At 38.9% G+C, this 18,669-nt stretch overlaps 1 protein-coding gene across 6 annotated transcripts in view; it reads right to left on the bottom strand.

The window, feature by feature from the left end:
* Positions 1-4,197: 4,197 nt before the first annotated feature.
* Positions 4,198-18,669, bottom strand: part of SWT1 (SWT1 RNA endoribonuclease homolog) — a 56,438-nt gene continuing 41,966 nt past the window's right edge. For 4 of the 6 annotated variants that reach the window (XM_084782143.1, XM_084782145.1, XM_084782148.1 and 1 more), the window contains 4 exons: positions 16,945-17,076; positions 11,811-11,877; positions 10,394-10,458; positions 4,198-5,071 (listed from right to left, as the gene is read on the bottom strand). In XM_084782143.1, the coding sequence (XP_084638269.1) occupies positions 4,942-5,071; positions 10,394-10,458; positions 11,811-11,877; positions 16,945-17,076 (394 nt within the window). In that variant the 3' untranslated portion in view covers positions 4,198-4,941. Of the gene's footprint in view, positions 5,072-6,131; positions 8,811-10,393; positions 10,459-11,810; positions 11,878-16,944; positions 17,077-18,669 lie in introns of those variants that run through there. The other 2 variants (XM_084782147.1, XM_084782146.1) reach the window with 2 other exon arrangements.

Here is an 18,669-nt window from a genome sequence, read left to right as displayed (position 1 = left end):
TGAGAATACTTGATATGGAAATTTGCCTGAGTTCAAAGTTGTCACAAAATAGGAAATAGCCTATCTCAATACCAAAACAAACAAACAAACAAACCACAGACAATTAGTGTTTATCTCCATCTAAAAGTTGTGTTTCCTTCCAGGAAGGAGAGAGGGGCATTGTCTGCATACCTTTTAAAAATTAGAGGTTATTTTAAAAATTGGAGTGATTTAAAAATTACAATTTGCAATGCCTTTTTTTTTTTAAAGCTCTTTCAAAACAAACAAAAGGTCTCTATGTCTGGCTGGCCTGGAACTAACTATACAAATCCAGGGTGGTCTTGAACTCGAGATCTGTCTGCCTTTGCCTCATGAGTGCCAGGATTAAATGCACATACGGATTACCATGCCTGGCACCAATAGCTTTTTAACTTTTAAAAAATTTTTAGACTTATTTTATATGTACGAGTATGTACATGCAGTGGGTGTATGCTGCGCCCACAGAAGTCAAAAGACCGTGTCACATCACCTGGAACTACACTTATTTATGGATGGTTGTGGGCCACCACATGGGTCCTGGGAGCCAGCCAGATTTGGGGCTTCTGCAAGAGCAAGTACTGCTGCCCATGTTTCCAGCCCCATTCTACATTTTATTTATTTGTTTATATGTAACAGCCCTGGCTGTCCTGGACTCACTTTTTAGACATAGCTGGCCCTCAAATTCTCAGAGATCTGCCTGCCTGCTTCTGCCTGACTCAATTCCACACTATTTGATCAATTGTGATAGCACACAACATTTAAAAAAAAACTTAAACTTCAACAAAATATTTAGCCATTCTCAAGCATGAGTTTTCTTTTTTTAACATGGGATCAGGATCTCATCATGTAGCACTTGCTGGCCTCTAACATAGATTCTCCTGTCTCTGCCTCCCAAATGCTAGGGTTCAGCAGCCCCCACACCCAACTGAGTTTTCATTTATTATGATTTCTAATGAATATCATGTTTAGAGTAGTTTGCCATTGCTCAAAGTGTTCTACAATTCTCTAAAGATAACTGGGAAGGGTGTGCTAGAATGCCAGAATCTTTATTAACAAGTCAGTGTTTTTATCTAACCTTTAACTGGACAGAGACAGAGGCAGAGGCTGAATGGTCCAGGTAAAACAGTCCTGCCATTGCAGGGTTGCCCCAGGAGTCTCAGTTACAGCAAAGTATCTAGTATTTCTCTGGACTAGAAGGATCTAAGTCAATCTTAATATACATTAACTGAGAAGAATTAACTGAATAGTAACATTAACAAGAAGGGGAACAAAGCACAAAGTGATTTAACTGAATCAAAAGGGAAACTCAAAATGAATGTTAAGTCTAGTACAGCCAAATAACAAATCTACCCTTACAAAGTTCAGAGTGGATGGAATACAAAGGAACAACTGCCATCAATCCTTAAGTTTATCAGAAGTTAAAATGATACACTTTAAATGACAAGTATTTGCACAATGGTTAATAAAAGTACCATATTTACAGTGGCATAAGCCTTTTGTCCCAGCACTGAGGAGGCAGAGATAACCTATTTTATACTTCATGAGTTTCAGGCCAGCTAGGGCTACATAAACTTTACCTAAGGAAAATAAAACCCAACATTTCATCTGTACTCAAGATTGTTAGGGCCTCACACAAGACACACAAGTGTTCTGCCTGTGACCCTTAACCTTGCTGCTAAAAACTCTACACCTTACTAGGAGTGATACTGACATAGCAAACCACCCAAGTTGTTAGAACATGCAGAAACTGGAATTCCTAAGGTGCATGCTCATGTAGACACTTTGAAAAGTACAGTTCAGAAATGCCTGGGACAAAGTAATCACATTGATGGTTAATTATAAAAGTGGTATTTGTTCGCACACAGACCTGTATGGGATTAGGTTCATTTGGGATTCCCAAACTAAAGCCATAGTAGCCTACCAACTGGCTAATGGTGTATTCTAGAATACTGCAGGATAAAAAGAATGATGGTACTGATGTACTGCAAGCATTGAGAAGTAAAATTCTGCCCTTGCTTTGAAACACATACTAAAATTGGAGCTATACAGATTATCAGTATGGACCAACACAAGGATGACGTGCAAATTTGTAATGAGTCTCCTCCAACCCAAAGGACATTTTCCTCTTGACACTAGGAGGACACTGTAAGAGATAAAAATCTTCTGTTGTCTTTTAAAGAATGTCAGCTGCTCCAACTGTGAAAACTTCTACTCTTGGCAGAAGACAGAAACTTTTGAGAGCATCTAGCAGTCTGTCTGAGCTTCTGAATCGTGACATAACTTTCTCTAATACAACCATTCAACTCATTTTTGGCAGGCCAGTCTCAGTGCTTGGCCTTGACTTAGAAAAGCTCTTGAGAATGGCTTTCTTTCTCCCACTCCCTCTTTTTGTTTTGTTTTGGTTTTTTTGAGACAGGGTTTCTCTGTTATCTGGGCGGATTGGCTTTGTAGACCAGGCTGGCTTTGAACTCACAGAGACCTGCCTGCCTCTGCCTCCTAAGTGCTGGGATTAAAGGCATGTGCCACCACCGTCCAGCTTGAGGATGGTCTTTAAGTAGATGTGGTAGTTATTGTGCAATGATGGACACACATGATGGTGGAAGAGACAAAAGTGACTTCCTGGGTGTTGCTTAGGTGACTGTTTCCAGCAAGTAAATTCTTAATAGGAAACTTCCTTTGCTTTGATGTCATTCAGGCTTTTCACTTTGAAGGGACACACAACCCCCTATTTCTACTTGGCTCAGCTTACTCTGTTTAGACACAGCAGGGCAGTGGCATAGCAGCCTTTGATACCATATGGCGTGACCACTGGAACATACTGGATGCTGGGGTGACCAGCTCCCGGGCATCTAGATGTAAAATGATTTTCATATTTTAAATAAAGTGGAGAAACAAGAGAGGGTACACACACATGTGGGCAGAACAGTTGTTATTATACACGAAGATATTTTGGAAAATTTATAATTTTTTCCCAGCCTAATTTTATAAAAACTGATCTGTTTCTTCCTAGGAGAGGATATTCTGGTGTGGTGGGTCCCTGGCACTCTATTTTGTGGGGCCAAGGAAAACTGACTAAAGAATTGAAGTATATATACTACTTCACTAACGCTTGCAGTGGACAACTGTTGACTGCAGATTAGAATTTTATAGTTCTGTTTCACTTTGACATTGTAGGTCTTTGCTTATCTCATAGAAGACCATCACAAGACAGACCTAAATGCTACTGTCTTGATGTTCAGAATGTCATCTTAATGGAAAACAGTCTTCTCAGAGTCAGTCTATATTTTTGTAGTGTCTTGGCCAACTCTTAGCGAGCCCAGGTCATAGTGTTCACATTCCCGACTTGCCAACTGCCTGGACCACCTGTCTGAGGAGTGCTTTTCAATCTTGACTCATCACAATAGGCTGGGATGAATGACCTTCCCTAAGTATTCAGACCAATCCGAACTCTCCAGAGTGCCACTCAGAGTACCTGAAATCCAGAGACTGGACAAACTAGCCACCCTGCATTTTCATTGCTCTTAGGATCTTTTGTTCATCTACCTGAGTAACTGGACCTCTATGTAAGCAGGAACTACACTATCATGTTTAATTCAGTATTGGGGCTCTACCTTTGCTTAGACTTGAAAGCTCTGTGCTGTGCATTGGACAACAAGCTACTTAACAAATCCAAACCCTTGAATTTCCATTAGCCCCTTGAAATATGCCCCATAAAGACATTCTTCTTGAGCCAAAAATCCCTTTCCAAAGGGATTTAATACTATATGTGCCACATTAAAAATATCCAGGGTAGGAGGCTGGACAGTGAGATAGAGCTCAGTTAGTAAAGGCTTGAGGACCAGTGTGTGATACCTGCACCCAAGTGAGAAAGCCCAAGCAGTGAGACTGCCACAAGTTCAAGGCCAAACTGAGCTATCATGCCAGGCAAGGAGGAGGAAGACATCCTGACATGCTCAAGCTTCTAGTGGTTGTGAGGCTCATAGCCCTGCTGGATACTCATCTCTCTCCATAACCTTTAATGTGTGGGTTTTCTCACCTTGCAACCATACAGCTGAGCAGATCTTTTACCAACTACTACTGAATGTCCAGAATCAATTATTTATACTGAAAAGACTCACTTTCATAATCACACTGTACTCATTTCAGAGACAGACTTTGGAAGTAAACTGAAAAGCAAAATATTATTAAAATAAGTTATTTATTGCTATTTTAAAAATAAATTAACATTTATTAGAAAGTATCAAATTTGATTTAATCTAATATTAACAAAAGCATAATACACTCCAGTAAACAAGGATTTCCAACTTAATGTGTAACTAAGTCAATTAAATACTTTTAGGCAGGGGCAAACAAGCCACTGCCATGTAATTCCCAAAATCCAAACAGCTTCACATTTAAGGTGCTCTTCTCCACTGGAAATGCACAGAAAAATGATACATCCCGAAAGCTACAGAGAAGGCGCTAGCTAGCTCAAAATTCTACTTCATATCCCTGAAGGAGGTGGTAGCTTTCCCCACCAGTTTTATATAATTGACACTTTGTTCATGAAAGCAGCCCATTCATGGAATGTGGTAGCATGGTCATGTCTTGGGGCTTGGCAGTGTCTGCTCATGTGCCCACATTCAGAGTTAGGAGAGATACTAAGGCTGCGGGCTGCCATCATTTCACAGTGATTCCTGCCTCAGGAACACTGAGAAGATGGCTCTCTTCTCCTTAGAGGTAGGAAATATTGCCACTCCAGAAAAGCTAGGTCTACAGTTCATCTTATAGTAGATTCAATAAGATGGTCAATACAATTTTTTTGTATCTATGAATTTTTTTCTTTCTTTTTTTTTTTTTTGCAATTCTAGGTTTGGCTCCAAAAAAGCAACCAGGTTGAAAGTTGGGCTATTCATGAAGAGAGATGCCATTCGTCCTAAGACCTTAAGTCCTGTTGTTGAGCATGTCTTCACACCATCCTCTGTTTTTGGCCTCCATATAGACAGATGCACTGCACTGCTGCATGGTATATTCCATCTCAATGAGCTGGCGGCATCCAATGGTTAATTTTTCCCTATGGGAAAAAGAAGTGGTAAATCACCACAAAACAGTCAAAATATCACTGGACTCCGGAAGTAGAGGCAGGCAGGTATCTGTGAGTTCAAGGCAACCTAGTCTATGAAGTGAGTTCCAGTCTTGCCAGGGCTACACACCCTGTTTCAACAATTATTTGGTTGGTTGGTTTTGGTTTTTTGAGACAGGGTTTCTCTGTGTAGCCTTGGCTGTTCTGGAACTCACTCTGTAGATCAGGCTGACCTCGAACTCATAAAGATCCGCCTGCCTCTCCCACCCAAGTGCTGTGATTAAAGGTCCTCTCCAAAAGGAGTATATCCTCTTAACCCCTGAGCCATCCTCCAGCCTTCCACCTACATTTGACATAAGAGAAGCAACGAAGTAAATCTCCAAATTGTCCTCTACCTTCACATGTATGCTGTGGTACACATGTACACACACACACACTTTTAAAATAAGAAGTAGCTATGCAGCTGAATGTGGTGGCTCTTAGGAGGCTAAAGCAGGAAAATCCTCCAATTCAAGGCCAGTCTCCCATACATAGTGAGTTCTAGACCAGCATGGACTGGAGCGAACAATCTCAAAACACACAACAAAAATAGGAATTGCATATATTTACTGTATACAGCATGGTTTGCAATATGTGTACATTATTGAATTGGCTGGGTTGAGGTGATCAATACCTATTACCTCCTAAGCATCTCTTGAACTACTACTCATAACTGAAATTTTGTGTCCTTTAACATCCACCCAATCTTTCTACTACCACCTCCAGGCCTATTTCTGAATTCCACTATCTTGGTTCTGCATAAAAGCAAGATCATAGAATAATGACATCAAGGCTTGTCCATATGTCTACAAAACAGAACTTGCTTCTTTTCAAAGGCTAAACAATATTCCATACAGCATTTCCCTTATCTATTTATTAGATATACTTTAGACTGATCCCTAATCTTGGCTACTATGATCAATGCTACACTGAAAATGGAAGTGCAGAAATCTTATAAGCATATTATGTCTATTTCTGTTTGATATATTAAACATTTTCTCGTTTTTGGCAGTCCTGAGGATAAAACCTAAGACTTTATGCATGTGAAATAAGTGTTCCACCAGCCAATCGTCTTAATATTACGTGACAATTTGGAGAGAAAATGTTCTTCTTCACAAAGGTAAATTTGGGGAGCTGAGCACAGATCCTTAGATACCCAACAATGGAGAGACTTCCAGCTGTTGATTCCTAGAATTCAAAAATAAAGCTTCCCATGGCAGAACTCTCTGTAAATAGGCAAAGTTTAATGTTTAAGTAGAACACCGTGAGTTGAACAGCCTAAATTTCAATCTTACTCTCTGAAGGACCTCTCCTAGCAGGAGGTGAGGTTATGTTTAGATGTCACCAAGGAGTAAGTGACATCTGTAGGACAGATGGCTATACTGTATCTACTTCAGTTGGAGAGTTAAAGAAAGGGGGACTGTAGAGATCACTATCCTGAAGGAATGGACACTTCAGAAAAGGCAAGGTGCCATGCTGCTGCTCTTTAAAAAAGGCTGGTGGTTGGGTAAAAGTGCTTGTTGCTAAGCCTGATGACCTGAGTTTGGTCTTCAGAATCCACATGGTAAGAAGAGAACCAATTCCAGCAAACTACTATCTGACCTATACATGTCCACAACCAGCAATTAAGTGAATATTCATAACTCCAAACCAAAGGTGGGATATACTGGGAGTGATGGCACATACCTTTAATCCCAGCATTTGAGAGGCAGAGGCTGAGGCCAATGGATCTATTTGATTTTGAGGCTAGCCAAGGCTACACAGTAAGACCCTGTCTCAAAATAATGTCAGAAAGTAGGAAGGCATGCCTAATATACTCCATTGCCTATATCATGATTTTTTTAATTACTGTTTTAAAAAGTTTATTCTGTGTTGGAGCCCAAAGGCCAAAGGAAGATGCTGATGGAGTTAACAAGAGGTTCTAAACCACCCAACTTAGGTGCTGAAAATAAAAATCAGGTCCTCTAGAAGAGCAGTGAGTACTCTTAACCTCTAAGCCATCTTTCTGGCTCCAATTACTTTTTTAAGAAATGAGATTAATTCAGTTGACTGTCAAAAGCAATAGGGGCCTACAAATTATGACAGCCCCAGTTCTAGGACAGCAAAGCATTATTACCTTTAATGTATTTCCACCTAAGAGAAGGTATCTCTAAGCTCAGGAAGGACACTCAGTATCTAGTACAGTCTGACATGTTAGATATTCAGGAAAGGGTAGTTATCCTCATTATACTAAGAATGTCATTACTTCCTGGGTTTCCAGAATGGCTCAAAGCCATGTCCACAATGTTAGCAAGGACTATAGCTACTCTCCTCCCACACAACACATCCCTTGACGTAGGTAGGATACCAAGGGAAAAGAGCTACTCAGGAACCCATGAGAAAGACGAGACAAGAAAAAAGTAAATACACTATATACAAATATCCTCATTTCTGGAGGATATGTCTTCTCAGAGACTGACTAAAACCCAATTTTAGTGTGGGGATGGGAAAGAAGGAATAATGGGAGGATAACTAACACTAACAACTTTTGAAAAAGCCATATGGACACCTACTACAGTGAAAGCTTCCTAAGACTATATAGATAAACATATATACATGTAAAAGGAATTTAGAGGGAGTTATCCTATAATCAGAACACAACAACCAAACTAGATATCATGACCACCAAATAAAAACCCAGTAGTACCAGGAATAAGTTACTTCTTTTTGAGCTGTTAGTCAATTTGATCAAATAGACCCCCAAACATAGACAACTGGTTCTGTTCTTTGGTTAGCTTCCAGAACTTGACAGTAGATCCTATTGTAGGAAACACCACATAATTGAGTCATTAACATGGAGAGATCAAGTGGGTATTGACCTGGAAGTTTCATCCAGCTGGCTAGCTTTTACAGAGCTGGAAGGTGCTAGGAATGGTACCAGAAAACAAACTGAAGAAAACTAATCTTCAATCTCACTCAGCCATGACCCACAACTTGCCTGCAAGATATGCCCACTGGCACAACAGTGGCATGAATGTTGTGGGGTTAACCAAATTATGGCTGGATTTAAGGCCTGTTCCACAAAATGAACCCAGACCTGGCATTGTTAATGAGGCCAATGAGAACTTGTGACTTGATAGGCCATAGGCCCTTGTAGAAAACCTATTAATTCTACTCAATGGACACAGCATTAAAATGACTCCTAATGACTTACTGCTATACCATTGATCATTGCTTGTCTCAGACTTCATCAGAGAACCTTGCAGGAAATGGTGATCAACACGGAAAACCACACCAGTTAATATGTAGACAGTAAAAGACCTTAGACACACTTAATCCTAAACAAGACATATATATCATACCCTCCCCTTTAAGGCTCATGGATCTTTGAGGAAGAAGATGGGACGACTGTACGAGCCTGATGATGTCAAAAAATGGTATTTTCTGTATATGCCAGGGCAGATAGATGCACACACAAACTCACTGAGATGTGACAGCATAGATAAGACTTACACAAGCTGAAGTCAGACAAAATCGAAGTATGTGGAGAGAGAGGTATGGGCACACAGTCTCACCCTTCCATGAGGAGTTGTTGGCATTTGATAGCAGTCAGGAAAGACAAAGCCAGTATTTCTTTAATGGTGTGACCTCTATATTACCACATTCCATGATAAGTCCCACATTCAACAGTAGTTGGCCAACACAAACTGGACTTGATGGGAAAAGGAGAGGGTGAGGGAGAGGGAGAGAGAAACGCATGAAGTTGGGTGGGTAGGAAGGTGGGAGGGGTGAGTATGATCAAAATACATTGTTTGAAATTCTCAAAGAATTAATAAAAATATTATTTTAGAGTTACTCTAGGCCTATTTAAACAACTACTCAAAAATAAAGATTTTCAGAATAGCCTTGCACAAGGTTCAAAATAGAGATAAAAATGTTTTCTTATAAATTCTAAAATAAAACAAAAATTAGGCATGTCTACATTCCTATCTTTCGCCATTTATTCTACAGCTGCAAACAAGCTGAACTATCTTTCAGTAACTGAATCTTTCTCTCTCTCCTTCCTTTTTCCTCCCTTCCCCACCCTCAAGGTTAAGAAGGGCTCCCTCTCTTCAGCCTAGTAGCCCTGAGTTCCTTCCCTTCATGTGAGTCAGCATTGTGGCAATGAGTGTTCAGTCATTTCCTTCAGCAAGCTATCAGTGCAGGCTGTTCATTGTAGCTGGTGTGGTGATAGAACTTGAGTTCCTTTCCTCAAGATTTGTCTATTGTATAGATGACCAACCTCTGACTTTGTCTCTCCAGCATCTCCAGTGAGCCATCTTCCTTGAGCACTCACCTCTTGGTAATAGGACCCTCACAAAGACGAGAAGCAGCTCAATACATTCTTAGGTACTACCTAACTACAAGAAAGCTCTTCCTTGAGGCCCATAAAAGCCATTTATCTGAGTCTAAGTTAAAATGAAAAATATTTCTACTTTCTTCCTGACAGTCTTATTGTCTAGAGTGCCTTAAATATGTGATCTTCATGTCTCAGCTTTGCAAGCAGCTGAGATTACAGGAATGCACCACCACACACCTACCTAGCACATTCTGAATTCACATAGAATAGATAGATATGGCCCACATGAACAAAAGCTCTTTAGAGTCTTCAATAATCTATAAAAATAGAATGTGGAACATGTCTATAGTCCCAGCTAATAGGCAGGCTGAGACAAGAGGAGTTGCTGGCTCTCCCAAGTTCAAAACCAATCTGGGCAATACAACACCACCTTGCCTCAGAGTAAATAAATAAGATTGTACATACATGCACACATGAAAGAATCTTGAGGTCAAATATGTTAAAACCACTTTAAGCCATATAGGTGATAAATTAACAGAGGCATTTTACAGATATGAAATATTCCATATTAACAAAGGTTTAAAAAGGTGTAAAAGGGGTTAGGGAAATCACTTCAATAAAGTGTGTGCCATGAAAGCATGAGGACCTAAATTCAGATTCCCAGCTTCCACACAAAAAGTCAGGCATAACAGCATCTGCCTGTAATCTTCATGCTATGGAGGCAGAGACAGGCAGATCCCCAGAGTTCACTGGCCAGACCCTATCTCAAAAATAAGGTGCAGAGTGACTGAGGAAGACAGATGACTCCTTTACGAGCTTACACATGCATGTGTACACACACACACACAAACACACACACACCCCATTTTTAAAAAATGGCTTCACCTCCACAGTGATAGCAAATAGGGTAAAAGCTTGTGACAGATGTCTCATTATCTACATATAGATGTGCTTACCGATACTCAGTCTGAGAAACACAATCATAAAGTTCCTGGGCAGTAAATTTGACATTTTTATTTACCTAAAAAGAACCAAAATACAGTTATTAAGGAGATATGGTAAATAAAATGGGTGATGAACGTAGAGTTAGAATGGGGCATATCCTGAGAGCAGAATCTCCAATCTTCAGTCACTGCATAAAAGACAACTAAAACAGTAAAAGGAAGAAGTTTAGTGAACTATGTGCAAACTTTAGTCCTATTTACAACTCAATCTATTCATCGAACTAGAAATACTAGAAATGAAATGGGCCTAAACATAGTAGAATCTTTAAAAAGCAGATTACTTTGGCGTTCAGCTGGACAGAAAAAAAAATACTTCTATAAGCGGAATGAAAAGGGCTTGCCCCACAGGTATTTCTGTCCCTCGCTCTTTCCTTCCCCCACCTTCATTCATTCATTCACTGCGTCATTTTCTTCCTCCCTCCCCGCTTCCTTATGGTCTTAGGAATCAAACTCAGAACTTCATGCATGCTAAATAAGTTCTCTACCCTAGTGCTATGCCCCAACGCATGAAAACTTTTTAAAAATCTGTACCTTAAAAGCCCAGAGACATAATTTATAAAGCCACTCAAGTTGTTGTATACTTGGAACACAAAATTTAAAAATCTTTTTTGAAGTTTTATTATCATTAATGTGTGAGTGTATGTGTTAGTGTGGTGGTTTTATGCCACGGTTCAAGTGTCAGGGTCAGAGGACAAATTTGAGAGTCAGTGGGTTCCAGGAATGAAACTAACATCACCACGTTTATACAGCTTGCACTCTTTTACCAGCTAAGCCTAGAAATTTTTATTTTTTGGAACTTACTACTACTGATGCAGACAATGTTCTATTTATGTGCAATGAGTCTGTTTCAAGGCTTCTGCTACACTATCAATACTAGATCTTCACTGAGACTTCTCTCAGCTGTCCCATTTTTGTCCTGTGTTACAGAGATCCTACAGCTTCAGATCTGCAGGACTGACCTCTTCATGTCAGCAGCTCATAGATGGGGTAGATATTGGGTGGGCCAACTCAAAGCCCTGGATCTGTGCTGGATGGTAGCTGACTTGGTAAGCCCTCCAGCTCTCCAGTACTGGTCCCAGTAGCTTATCCGAGTGCCTAACCCAGCAAGGGGTGGGGCCAGCTCTCTGTGCTGCAGGCTATCTTGTATAGCTTAAATATACACTTTTAAAAAACAAGTAGAAAAACAAATGTCACTGGCAAATTTTTATGACACTCAGAAGCTTTAATTTAGGTCAGCCTACACAGCCTGTACAAGACAGCAAGATCCTGGCTCAAAAACAAACAACAAACAAAATCTTCATTTGAAGAAAATGTCAGTGTTAATCTTACTGTACTTATTTATATCAAACAATATAAGTACTTTTCATACCTCATACTTGATTAAGAAGTTATAGAGAGTCTCAATATCTTGGTAATTACTATTAGGAGCCAAAATCCTAAAATGAAACAAACAAAAGGACTATGAAAATTAACTTTAATTTTCTCCTTCAAACTTATATGTATTCATGTTTATAAGGTTTATTAAAGGTTTATAAAAACATTAACTTAATGAGATCAATTTATTAATATATTTTAGCTTAATACCTACAAATTAACAATTACAAACATTTTTCTTTTTAGCTTACTGAGACAAGTCCTATGTAGCCAGATTGGCCTCAAACTGGAAATATAGCCAAGTCAGGCCCTGAACGCATAATCCTCCTAAGTACTGAGATTACAGGCATACACCATTGTGCCTATCTGCCATATATGTAAATTATAATTCACACATTGCATTATGCATTTGTGCATTCCTGAAAAGGAAGACACAAATATGAATTTACACTCTGTATCTTTTAAGCTGTAGATTTCCTTCTATAATGTTCAGCCAGGTCAAAAGACAACAAACAAAACTGACCGAGTAGTTCATATGCCCAAAATCAGATTGTAAAAGATAAATCTGGAATTAGAACCCAAGCTTTATCTTATTTGCCTTTTTAACTCATGAACTGGGTTATCAAGTCATCTATCATAGAGTTCCAATAGTACCATATATTGTACTACTTTTTTTTTTTCGAGAAAGGGTTTCTCTGTGTAGTATTGGCTGTCCTGGACTCGCTTTATAGACCAGGCTAGTCTTGAACTCACAGTGAACTGCCTGCCTCTCAAGTGCTGAAATTAAAGGCGTGCACTATCAAGCCAAGTGATATTGTACTACTTTTAAGATAAAGGGAAATAAAGGTAAAATGTGAGCATGTGTGTCAAAACAAAATGGAACTATGCTATTTCAATAAGCACAACAAATGCTAATGAATTTCAATCATTACAAAACCATTATCCAGGTTTAATTTTTTAAATATATCCCTACTGTTCAAAAGAAAACTTTTAAACAGATTTCTTTAAAAAAAAATATTTTGGGGGCTGGAGAGATGGTTCAGTGGTTAAGAGCACTGACTGCTCTTCTGAAGGTCCTGAGTTCAATTCCCAGCAACCCCATGGTGGCTCACAACCATCTGTAATACAATGCCTTTTTCTGGTGTGCATAAGTGTACTCATAAACAAAATAAATAAATCTTAAAAATATTTTGGTTTGTTTTTTAGAAAAATGTCTTGCAACAGCCTAGGCTGGTCTTGAACTTTCCGTGGTCCTGCCTCAGCCTCCCTGGAATTACAGGTTTGTACCACTAAATTTAGCTAGCTGGGCTTAATTTGACTTAATTTGATTCTGTTTTTAGGAATATTTCAAGCACTACATGTCTAGTTACAAACATGTTATTACTAATTTTCATATAATAGTTACATCTTTATTTACTCTTTTTAAAAAGATTTATTTATTTTTATTTTATGTGTTTTGTCTGCATTTATATATGGACCATAAGCATTCCTGGCCCCTGAAGCGGCCAGAAGAAGGCGCCAGATCCTCTAGAACAAGAGTTACATCCAGATGGTTGTGAGCTGCCCTGTAGATACTAGGAACCAAAGCAAGGCCCCCTGTAAGAGCAACAAGAGGTCTTCACCACTGAGCCAGCGCTCAGCCCTGAAGTTGTCATTACATTTTCTGAAGAATTAGAAGAATAATGGGGACTGGAGCAATAGTTCAGCGGTTACAAGCACTGACGGGGTGTTCTTGGAGAGAAGCCAGGTTCATTTCCCAGCACCCACATGGCAGCTCACAACTGTCTGAAATATCAGTTCCAGGGAATCTGAAGTTTTCTTCTAGCCATCAGGCACCCACATAACTTACATGCAGACAAAGTACTCATACACATAAAAGAAACAGATTAATGACATAATAATAATGACAATGGTGATGAGAACTTATGGCATAGTGGCTGGTGCCTGCAATTCCAGCACTCAAAAGACTATGGCAAAAGAAACCTGAGTTCAAGGCCAGGTCAGGATACACAGTGAAATCCTACATCAAAACAAAACGTTGTAATTTTCGTAGTTCCTTTTGATCAGTGAATGGTGAGATGAGTATTAAACTTTTTATTCACACTACTGTTTACTGGTAGCTCAAGAGATAAAAAGGCTAGAATGTACCATTGCACATAATTTTTTAACTACCTGTGTATAAATCCTCTAGGAAACTTATTAAATATACAACCTCCTTTCTGCATAAAAATGTCTGGTTATTTTTACTTAAGTAAGTTTAGATTAAGATTACATTTTAAAGAAGTTTTCTCTCTCTTTTTTTTTAATGTGCATTGGTGCTTTGCCTGCATGTATGTCTGTGTGAGGTTGTCAGATCTTGGAGTTACAGACAGTTGTTAACCTGCCATGTGGGTGCTGGGAATTGAACCCAGGTCCTTTGGAAGAGCAGTCAGTGTTCTTAACCATCGAGTCATCTCTCTAGCCCCAAGAAGTTCTCTTATAAACAAGTTAAGAATCACTGGGTTAGTTACTGATACCAACTCCTCCCTCCCTTCTTCCCTCCCTCCCTCCCTTCCTTCCTTTTTGGTTTTTCAAGACAATGTCTCACTATGTATATATGTAGCCCTGGCTGTCCTAGGCTTGCTTTATAGACCAGGCTGGCCTCAACTTCACAGAGATCCAACTGCCTCTGCCTCTCCGAGTGCTGTGATTACAGAAGTATGCCATCATGGCTGGCCCAGCACCTCATTTTCAAAGCAGAACTATGTCCAACCCAACACCTTATTTTCAAAGCACAAAAAATATATAAAACTGAGAATATTATCTTCTTACTTATATCTTCCCTTGAGACAGAGTCAGTCCTCTCTCTCTCTCTCTCTCTCTCTCTCTCTCTCTCTCTCTCTCTCTCTCTCTCTCTCTCTCTTTATTTTATTTTTCTTTGGATTTTTGACACAGAGTTTCTCTAAGTAGCCCTGGCTGTCCTGGACTCTTTCTTTCGTTCCTTCTTTTTCTTTCTTTCTTTTAAGTGTAGCCTTGGCTGTCCTGGACTCGCTTTGTAGACCAGGCTGTCCTTGAACTCACAGTGATCCACCTGCCTCTGCCTCCCAAGTGCTGGGATTACAAACGTGCACCACCACGCCTGGCTGAGACAAGAGTCCCTTGACATGGCCCATGCTGGCCTTAAGTTCATGATGTAGCCCAGTCTCACCTCAAGTTTGAATTGTTCTTGACCTAGACTCTCAAATACTAGAGTTATTTTAAAACAACTTATAGCTTAGTTTATAAAGTTATTAATATGTTAGTGGGTGTAAAATGATTTCAAGAGACTAGCATACTATACAGTTTTTCCAAAGCTTTTTTTTTTTTTTTTTTTTTTTTTTTTAATCAGAAACACTCTGTCAAGGAACTCTTATGTATGTGGTTTCAGGGATACTCTGTGAATATTGGAGTGCACATCCAGCACACAAGAAGGCACCATTGCTGGGTTTTTTTGTTGTTGTTTTGGTTTTTTTATTTTGTTTTGTTTTTTTGAGACAGGGTTTCTCTATGTAGCCCTAGCTGTCATCGAACTCAGAGATCCTCCTGCCTCTGCTTCCCAAATGCTAGGATTAAAGGCATACACACACACTCTTCCCTAATCCCCAGCCACTACTGTGTCTTTTAACATGACTATACCCATGTTGGAGTCAGAGGTTGAACCATATTTATCTTTGTTTCCCTGATGCCTAGTATGATGCCAACCCCAGCTGGTGCTCAGTAAGCACTTAGACAAATTTATATCCTTGCTTTCTGCAGATGTTATAAAGTATAGATTTATATACTCAAAGTGAACCATAGTCACTTTAATATTTATTAATATTTATTATTTCATATTACTTGAAGTTAAAGGATTTACTGCAATATAGAAGCTGTATTTCAAATAACAATATTGTCAAGACTTTAATAACTGTTCATTCTAAAAATCACTCAGACAAACTGAGGTAAAATACTGTCTAAATATTAATAATGATATGAATTTTTATTTTTTATTTTTGGTTTTTCAAGACAAGGTTTCTCTGTGTAGCCTTGGCTGTCCTGGACTCTCTTTGTAGACCAGGCTGGCCTCGAACTCACAGCAATCCACCTGCCTCTGCCTCCTGATTGCTGGGATTAAAGGTGTGTGCCACCATGCACAGTATGATACGAATTTTTAAAAGCTATAAAAGGAAAAACTATTATTTCCTCTATATGACGAATATTTAAATCAGACATGTATAAAATCTCAACCATCATAAGACCACATTGCCTCTTATACTGTATTTCAGTTTGTAGTATGGTGAAACTCCTTTTAGATTTTTTTTTTAAGATTTATTTATTTATTTTGTATATGAGTGCCCTATCTGCATATACACTTGCATGCCAGAAGAGGGCATCAGATCCCATTGTAGATGGACCTTTGGAAGAGCGGACAGTATTCTTAACCACTGAGCCATCTCTCCAGCTCCCTATTTTAGGAATTTAATCATGTTAAATATTAACATATTTGGGCCAGGCGTGGTGGCGCACACCTTTAATCCCAGCACTCGGGAGGCAGAAGCAGGCGGGTCGCTGTGAGTTCGAGGCCAGCCTGGTCTACAAAGAGAGTCCAGGACAGCCAAGGCTACACAGAGAAACCCTGTCTCGCAAAACCAAAGAAACAAAAACAAAAACAAAACGTATTTGTTTAAGAGGGGCAGTGATAATTAACATATTTCTCCAGGGTAATTACTAAGTGCCCAAATGTGCCTGGTACTGTCCCAGAAGCTGTAATATATGAGATAAAAACAGAGTATCTAGGTTTTTTTTCCTATAAAAGGAAAAGGAAAAAAATTTTTGTGTTCCAAACTAGAAATCCATATTATCTGCAGGAAAAAGAGAAAGGTAAATCTAAAAGCCAATCATTTGTTAGGTGTGATGGTGTACACCTTCAATCTTAGCACTCAGGAGGCAGAGGCAGGCAAAGCTCTGTGAGTTTGAGGCCAGCCTGGTCTATACCTGATCTGCCAAGGCTGAATAGTGAGACCCTGTTTCAATACAAGCCAATATATATATAACTTTCTAGAAGACTTCTAACAGGTCTAAATTAAGCTGATAAATATAGAATTTATAAATTTTAAGTTTAATATGTTTACCTTTGAATTCCTTCAAGAATATCCTTCACAGCTGCCATTAATTTTTGAAGATATATAAATGCTTCTTCAAATGATGCTATTTTTGAAGTGGTCAAAGTTGAACTTGAGTCCAGTGTTTGAAACACATCTGTGCTAAAAAATGAAAAAGAAGTATGTACTTACTTAGTATTTAGGTCTTTTCTTCATTGAAGACATATAAAAAAGTAACAATATGATTAATCTTTTGCAATGGTTATCTATTTAAATTAGAAATAAAAGACAACATGAAAGAAATCTGGGCTAACATCCACACAAGGGATATTAGCCACACACCATACAGATGTAATTTAAAGGAACTAATATAAAAGCTAGATACATTTCACTCTAAAATATACATTTAAGTCAGTACTCAAGAACATAAACATGAAGAAAGAACTAGGTATCAGAGTAAATAAAAACCTGGAAGTTCAGGGGCTAAAAAGATGGCTTAGAGGTTAAGAACACTAGCTGTTCGTCCAAAGAACCTAAGCTCTATTCCCAGCACCCACATGGTGGCTCGCAACCATCTACAATGAGATCTGGTGCCGTCCTCTGGCTTCTGGATCATATGCAGGCAGAATACTGTAGAAACAATAAATAAATAAATCTTAAAAAAACAAAACAAAATTAGAAGTTCATCCTTGTAATCCTATTTCCAGAAAGCTATTGTGATGGCAATAGATACTGAAACTTTTAATGTCTACTTAATAAACTACTAAGATATTTTTAAATGTTTATGCATATATGGATCAAAAATAAGACTAGGTATTATGGTACAGTTGAGAGTCAAAAGCAGACAGACTAAATTCAGAGTCAGCCTGGTGTATGTAGCAAGCTCAGATCAGCCAGAGCTACATAGTGAGACCCTGTCTCTAAATAAATAAGTAAATATTTATTAGGTAACAGTAACTATATTAAAAATCAAAACACTTTGTATATGAATGGTGTCCTCCAAATTCACATTCATCTAGAGCAGTGGTTCTCAACCTGTGGGGCCTGGCCCTTTTGGTGGTCATAGGACCCTTTCATGGGGGTCACCTAAGACCATCGGAAAACAGATATTTATATTATGATTCACAACAGTAGCAAAACTACAGCTAAGAAGTAGCAATGAAAATAATTTTAAGGTTGGAGGGTCACTACAACATGAGGAACTGTATTAGAGGATCGCAGCATTAGGGCAGTTGAAAACTACTGATCTAGAGCCTCAGTATGGACCTCATTTTAAACAGTGCTTTGGCAAATATAAATGGTTGAGCTAAAAGAAGGTTGGAGTAGAATAAGCTATGCCCTCTCCATGAAGACAAAAGTAGAGACTGGAGAGATGCATTTACTAGGCAAGCATTGAGGTTGACCACTGGAAGACAGAAAGGCACAGAGCAGATTCTCAATTAAAATTCCCTCCAGTCTTTTGCTTTTCCAGTTTGGGGCCTTCATAACTGTTCACAAATAAATTTTACTGCTTTAAGATATATAGTTTTATGGTGATTCATTGCGATACCTCTGGGAAACAAATACATATGACTAGAAGCAAAGATGTACCTATAGTATATTAAAAACATTAACTGTGATACCCTTTAGGTAACAGCATTAAAGAAAACATAAAGCTGAATATCATGGCACATGCCTGTGATCACCACAGAGGCAAGAGGATCTCTGTGAGTTTGAGGTGAGCCTTGTCTATACAGTGAACTCCAGGACTACACA

Source organism: Acomys minous (genome assembly GCF_964271855.1).
Source record: "Acomys minous genome assembly, chromosome: 1".
Classification (NCBI taxonomy): domain Eukaryota; kingdom Metazoa; phylum Chordata; class Mammalia; order Rodentia; family Muridae; genus Acomys; species Acomys minous.
Note: the sequence above shows the minus strand (reverse complement) of the source record. Positions and strands in the feature narration are given on the sequence as shown.